Raw genomic sequence first — 7,500 nt, 5'->3', positions numbered from 1 at the left:
CTGGTCCTTGAAAGTCCTTGAATTTTTTTCTGACCCGCATTTTTAATCTTCAGTGAAAATAATCAGCCACTCATGTCATGTCATACAAACTCTACGAGCTGTGGGGTCGACAATGGTTACCAGTGCCTTTGCATTATTTTCATGGATGTATGTTACGGAAAATGAGCAAGCATTGTACTGTCAGACTATTCCTATGGGTAAATTTATCGTCGTAAATAAAAAAGAGGTCCTTGGAATTTCAAAATTTGGCCCTTTAAAGTCCTTGAATTTTTGGTCTGAAAAAGTGTGCGAACCCTGTATTACTAATAGTCCTTTAGTAGCGTAGCCAATCAAAATGCAGGATTTGCATTAGTCCACTAGTTGGGTGATACCAAAAACTGAAAGCTTGTGTCGGGCGAGCCAATGAAAATGCTGGAAATTTAATATCCGTAGTTCAGTTTTTAATAAAAACTAATGCTTTGATTGCACTGACGTGATAAAATGGCCACGTTGGTGCCAAAACAATGAAAAAACGTAGCTCAAATTTTGCGTAATAATAGAGTCAAATTCTTTTTCGCTATTGTTCTTTCCACCAACATGGCCTCCGTGATGTCAGGTGCAATCAAAGAATATAAGATATTTAAGGTTATCAGCAGTAGGGTTATGAGGTTCAAGGTAATTTTATTCACTTTGATAACTCATAATTATTACATGTGTAAAACGTTCATTAAATGAGGAAAACTGAATCCGATTCTTTCCTATCAGCCAACAAGTTTTGGCTTCGAAGTAACGTGGCCTAAATTTACAGAAGAGGAACAGGAATATCTTGTTACTTCCTTAAAACCGAGAGTGCAGCGTAAATACAAAGCAGATAAAATAGCATTTTGGAACGAAATCGTGCCTAAGATGATAGAATTCATCAAAAAGAAGGAAAGCGGCGGCGCAGAAAGGGCTTCAAAGGATGAGTTGTAGGCCTCGAAGGATTGGTGTGAAGAAAAAAAAACACATCAAACACGAAACGCTCTCTCGTCGCTTTAAGACCTAGCTTCAATCCTCCTTTTCTACTGCTGATTAATATTTAGGGAATATCTTTCTATTTTGATTTCTATAGAGGTTCAGCCCTATTCTACGAGGAGGAAAATATGTCTTAAAATATTAGGACTGATGCGCTAGTGACGGCATTTTCTTCTTTCCACAATCTCGGAAAGTTAGATCGCACGTCAGCTGTCGTCAGCGAGCGTGCACCCATGGGCAAATGGTAAATGACCAATTGGCCAATCAGAACGCGCGTTTTATCCAAGTTATGTTATAAATAATACATAGAACAGCATAAAAAACGTTGACACTTGGCAAGTGAGCCCAGAATCATAGTACTCAGAGGACCTGGATCCCCGTCTTCAACCCACACTACTAGGGAGTTTAAGCAAAGACGACGGCTACGGCTACGGCAACGTCACAAAGCAGCAATATGATTGGTTAAAAAGGAAAAATAATCGTGCTGCTCGTGCAACATGAATTTCCGTGCATTTCTCTGCCGTACTCCACAAACAACAACGTGAAATCTCCAAATTTTAGGTTCTGACGACAACGTGAACATATAACCACCAAACAGTCCTTTTCTGTTTTGACTTTAAAACCGTTCGTATCCATTCAGTTACAGGGTAGTCCGCCCGCATTGTACAAGGTGCACAAGACGGGATAATCGCGAAATACTTGCGATAGCGCTAAGTTATATTTTGGACTGCCGTTTTTTTTGCTTAAACTCCCTACTAATTGCGCAACGACAACTCGGCCTAGCTCCACTGAAAGTAGTTCTTGTAGCTCAATGGGTATTACGAAGGTAGTAAGCTGGAAATGCAAATGTTATTTCAGTTGTCCTCAGGGGCACCCAACGACCAATTTGTTGTAAAATATATTATTATACCCCAGTTAATGAAAATAAATGTTATTAAGGCATTTTCAGGCTTTTTTCAGTGCTGCTGGGAAAGCATTATCTGTTCCTTTTTCCCAGCAAGACACACAAGAAATTTCACAGCCAGCAAGATAAGTCTTCAGAGTTTCTCCAGCCAGTTCGGGTTCAAATGCTAGAAAGTCAGTAATTCCCAGCCAAAACCTCTATCAATAAAAAATTTCCAGCCAGCTCATCGGAACACCTGTATTTTTGCCAGCCTTCGTAAATTTCCTTTACCTTCGTAAATTTTTTCGCACACCTTCAATTTTATACAAATTACATTAATCATAAGCGGCTGAACTGAAAATTGAAGTGGGCTATCACGCCAGAAAAATCCGTTTTAAAGTATCTACTTCATTTGTAATTTGATGTCCTACTCTGTCTGGATTAGTTATATTACATTAGGGCTCCCATTTAAATTGGGTGGTCCTTCATATTGGCTTTGCAGAATGAGCTGTCTCTGAAAATTTGAAAACTGATATATCAGGTAATCTCTGAGGTCGAATGACGCTTTAACAAAATTCGAAATTTTAAAAAGAATGTATTGGATCATTAGCGCCATTCCTCCCAAATAAACGGGAATTTATTTGTTTCGACAGCTAATAATTGGTTTGTTATCAAAGTTACAGCCTTAAAAATGCAAATTTGTCTGAGTTTAACAAAATCTTCTACCGGCCTTTTGAAGTCAATCTGTAAGTAGCATGATATCTTCTCTGAGAAAACTCTTATACATTGAGAGACAGTATCTATTACTACCATGTTCCTTTTTCTAACCAAATGCAATTTTGACGATAATAATAATGTTAACAATTGAAAAAAATGCTCAAGTAAACATAAATCGGCCAAGATTATCCCAAGTTGCCGGGAAATTCTAGAAAGGAAAGGAAAGAAAAGGAGCTTTATTTAAAGGTCTAGTCGTTCTAGCGCTTGATCACTAATTTGGGACACTGTAAACTGAAATTAACAACCAGCGTATGTCAAATCAAATATTGTTGTTGTTTTTTTTTCCTTAGAAAGAAAGGAATACCACTGAAATCGAGTGTTTCTTGTGTGGCTGGAATTTTTGCTCAACCTGTCCCCACAATACTTGGGAATACGACAAGACAGGAACGGCGGAAACCGGGGGGCTGGGGGGACAATTTCAAGCAAAAAATGAGAAAAAAAGAAAAAAGGAAAAATAATTTTAAAACCCATAAACCATAAAAAAGAAAATTAACAGAAGGAAAAACGAGACAAATATATGTATCAAGCAACAAATAAAAAGTAAAACATCTTTTACAGTTTACGGTTGATCATGTTTACTTTTTTGATATCTCGTCGAGCAGCCTCTCCGAGCCTCAAGATTTCAAAATTTTCTGGCGGAGAATTTCCCCAGAAACCCCTGTAAGTTTGCGTCTCCGGCGCGGCTCTCAATACGGTAAAATAAAGATATTCTTCTCTCTAAACTTGAAAGCTATGGCTTCAGAGGAGTAGTAAATGATTGGTTTAGGTCATATCTAATTGGTCGCAGACAATATACGACTGTATAATGGTTATATATCGGACACCAGTCAAACTCTCTGCGGAGTTCCTCAAGGTTAAGTGCTGGGACCCTGGCTTTTTCTCTTGTATGTTAATGATTTATATAAATCTTCCAATAAGATTCATTTCTGCTTGTTTGCCGATGGTACTAGTGTAACTTATGCAAACAGAGATCTTAAAACACTTGTATTTAACGAAGAGCTTTCCAAAGTGTGTACGTGGTTAACTGTCAATAAACTAACCTTGAATGCCGAAAAATCTAATTATATCATCTTTCATCCACGCCAAAAAACTCTTTCCTTTCATCCCAATATTAGAATAATAGATAGCAACTCAAATACTGGCCAACCGTTAGAAATGAAAAACTAAATCAAATATCTTGGTATACTCATTGATTCGAACCTTTCATGGAAATATCATAAAGATTACCTCTGTCAAAAAGGCAGTAAAACCACAGGCAGCCCAGAGTCGGAAAGTAAACAATTATAAAGATTTATATGGGAATCCTTATAATTGTTTACCTTCTGACTCTGGGCGGCCTGTGGTAAAACAATCCGGGTCATTGCCAAGCTCAGGCATTTTGTTCCCCGAAGACCATTGATATCGAAGCCGGAAAAATGTCATCACACATTGCCCTTGCATTACAAAAATAGGAACACGTAAAATCATCCGGGTATATCTCCTGACCATACATCCGGTATTGTTTTTTGCATATCGGTTGAGTATTACATAGCACTCATCTACGAGAAAACTAAAGTCAATGAGTTTCGGAAAGAGATCCATAATAGTGTCAATTGTTTGGATTCTGGAAAAACCATAGCTCTATGCAATACAAGAATCATAAGTCTCTGCAATAAACTAAGAAAACGAAATTATTAAAACAGAAACTTCCTTCCTGTCCGGATAATAGACCTCTTTAGCTTGTAGGTTTTGTTTTTCCATTTCAGACCACGTGATGTTCCCAAGGGAATTTTCCTTTTGTTTTTTTCATAAATTATGCATACATGTGCACGTGCATAAGACGACATTTGAAATAAACTGTTCCCTAGAGTAACATCACGTGGTCTGAAATGGGAAAACAAAATGTACAAGCTAAAGAGGTCCATTGTGGCAGATTTTTGTTTACTTTAGCATTTTTTTTTTTAATTGTTATCATTTCTATTTTCGTTAAAATTGCGTCTGGTTAGAAAAAGGATCACGGTAGTAATAGATACTGCCAAGAGATAATCTCTTGTATAAAACTTATCCACGCAGAGGAGAACAACAAATTACACATGAAGTACATACTTTAAAACTGATTTTTCTGGAGTGATAACCCACTCCTATTTTCAATTTAGCCAGTTATGATTAATGTAATTGTAAAAATTGAAGTTGTGCGAAAAATGTACGGCTTTCTATAAATCTCGGGTACACTGAAGGCAAAAAAAAAAAAAAAACACTGAAAATTCTCCTTATTCACGCAAATGGCGAGAAAGTCTACTTTCACATACAAGACTACCGTTGGCTAAACGTAGTTTTTTCGGATCCGGCCGTCTTCCAAAGAAACTTGTGGACATTTTTTTTTTGTACGAGGGCCAGCTAAACAACACAAGATGGGGTACATATTACCCGCGCTTCTAGACTAGTATAACCAAGCATACAGCACTAACTAACCTATTCCTTCAGATCGGCCTCACTTCAGAGTCACGTTTATCGGCTTGCAATGGTTTGAATGGGGGGGGGGGGGGGAGGGGGAGGGGGGACTACCCCTGACCTGTGCCAAATTTTGCATTGTGACTTTATTGCCGGTGTCTATTGGTGGATTACGTAAACGAAGTGGTCTTTCATTCAATCAAAATGTACGCCTTTTGCCTTTTCCAAACATGGTGTCTTTTCAGTAAAATTAAAGATATTTGCTGGGTTCACTTACTTAAACTTTTAGCTTGAAATAGAGATGAGCAACATATTAATCATCATATCAGTTTTCTTATGCAAGGTACTCGGACAAATTTTTTCCGGAAATTCCGGTTTACTTAATGCTGAGGTATTTCAGTAATAGTTTATTACTGCAATGTTGCAATGTTATAGCGGTGTTTCAGAGCTGTCTCCCCCAACAAGATTCGTAACCGAATAATTATTGAAGAGAAAATACCCGTTTTTTTGTGCTTGGAATTACAAAACCTTTGTCCCATCAAATGATAATAACATGTCATAGAAACTTAAGAATTTTACCGCCACCATGTCACGGTGTATTGGCTCAACAAAAGCAGGGAAAGTTTTAGCGTCAAAGCTAATGGCCAGTTGAAACGGAAACCCCTGATTTAAACACCCCTTCTTGACTAAAGAGGTCGAAGATAACGAAATTTCCAAACTATTAGAAACCGGAATCACGAGAAGAAATTTCATGATTCCAGGAAAAACCAGTTTCTATATTGCTTAGTGTTCATAAGAACTTAAAACCTTTGAAAGTATTATAAATAGAATGATTTCACTTTCCCAAACCTTTACATCACTAATAAACACCCAGTCTATATGTCAGAATTTTCCCCTCCGAACCATTTAAATAGCGAGGTTGTTCTCTCAAAAAGTCAGTATGCCGCAATAGATTCAATCACTGATTGTTCGTGGCAGAGTGCATAGGTGAAAATCAGAGCTAACTTTGCTCGTTTTATCGTTCACGGAAAGGAGGTAAGCAAGGTGTTATTTTGAAAAAGCTTACGTGTGTGTACACTTCAAAAAAAGCTTCATTGTATTACACCCCATAATGTGCCATGATATGGAGTCCACTTGCTTTCAAATCCTGTGATATTAGATGAGCTGTGGAAATCAAGCTAGTAAATCAGCCACTTCTTTGTCTCAAAATTAACGCTTCAGAAAGAGTGACTCAAATCATGTATATCTACAGACTGGTTAACAAGACAAAACCATAGCTATATGATTATTCAGTACTAATACAGTTCCTTTATGTTATTGAGTAGGTTTCCCTTCTGTATCTTAGGCACTCTGGCGGATATAGCACCACAAAAAGTTACATCATATCATGTCTAACAGCGGTTTTCAATTGGCTTGGTGGATATTCCTGATCTGTGGTAAGTAAGAATGATGCTTAACTAATATTTTACCTCTTTCGAAGTTAAATTTCCCGAAAAAATATTCCTTAGTAGATACTAACTCACAAATGCGATTTCGGGCATGTTTACACAAACATATAAAGTTAACTCATTTCAGTGATGATCAGGAAAAAATGCCTGCCTTTTAACACTTGGTAATTAAAATCAAGTGAATATTTAATTGATGTTCACAAATCCCACTGGTCTTTGTTCTAATGCTATGTAAACATTCATTACATCGTTAGTCACAAGCAATTCAATCGATAACATAATTGTATACATATTCCCCTTCTCTTAGTTAAAGCGATACATTTCTAATCACCTCGAGCGGCTGCCTTACTCATCATTTAATGCCGGTGCTAATGGCAAACCTTCTTTATCATTTTAAATAAGCGAAAATAGCTTTATTTATGACTATATGACAGTGGAAGTATACTTTCACTTTCCACACTGTCTCTAGTCGATAGGGAAAGTCCCTGGGAACATGTACAATAAACCGGAAACACGTAGGCAAAAAGCGAAAGTCGTTGAAAATCAGTATCACTCAATGCATCGCATCACTAACTTGCAAGATACATCATACCCAACCCGAAATTGTCAATTCGTTTATTCGCAAACATCCCCAGCTATGAACAATTAATTTTGAAACTCCCTGCTTTTTCCCTTACTTTTTCGAAAGTAATTCCTCGGCTACCTCATCAACATCATCAAATGTACGGGGATCTGCAGAAGGTCCCGGAACTGGGGCCTTTTTCTAAAATAATGATAGACCCCACGATTACCTTCCCCTGAATATCTGGCCTTCGCGAAAGAAAAATGTTTCTTTTGAAGCCTTGGGAGGGATTTTGGGGACCCGAAATGTAACCGCGATAATTCTGGAGGTTTTGGGATCGAATAGAATTTAGTCTGCTGGCTCTTATTAGTTGAACTTGTCCGTTTGCCGGGTAAGGGGAAAGTTAG

General features: G+C 37.6%; 2 protein-coding genes across 4 annotated transcripts in view; both read left to right on the top strand.

Moving 5' to 3' along the window:
* The window catches only part of LOC138051570 (pyrethroid hydrolase Ces2e-like), an 18,321-nt gene extending 14,980 nt beyond the window's left edge, over positions 1-3,341 (top strand). For all 3 annotated transcript variants that reach the window (XM_068897802.1, XM_068897801.1, XM_068897800.1), the window contains one exon: positions 1-3,341. This exon is cut by the window's left edge and continues 1,173 nt beyond it. The gene's annotated coding sequence lies outside the window, so the exon portion shown is untranslated.
* A 2,242-nt stretch (positions 3,342-5,583) lies between these two features.
* LOC138051605 (uncharacterized) overlaps positions 5,584-7,500 on the top strand; it is a 6,298-nt gene continuing 4,381 nt past the window's right edge. Inside the window, exons 1-2 of the mRNA XM_068897845.1 lie at positions 5,584-6,118; positions 6,429-6,519. Of these exons, the coding sequence (XP_068753946.1) occupies positions 6,471-6,519 (49 nt within the window). The 5' untranslated portion in view covers positions 5,584-6,118; positions 6,429-6,470. The remainder of the gene's footprint in view (positions 6,119-6,428; positions 6,520-7,500) is intronic.

Source organism: Montipora capricornis, chromosome 6, assembly GCF_036669925.1.
Source record: "Montipora capricornis isolate CH-2021 chromosome 6, ASM3666992v2, whole genome shotgun sequence".
Classification (NCBI taxonomy): domain Eukaryota; kingdom Metazoa; phylum Cnidaria; class Anthozoa; order Scleractinia; family Acroporidae; genus Montipora; species Montipora capricornis.
This window is presented reverse-complemented; position numbering and strand designations above follow the sequence as displayed.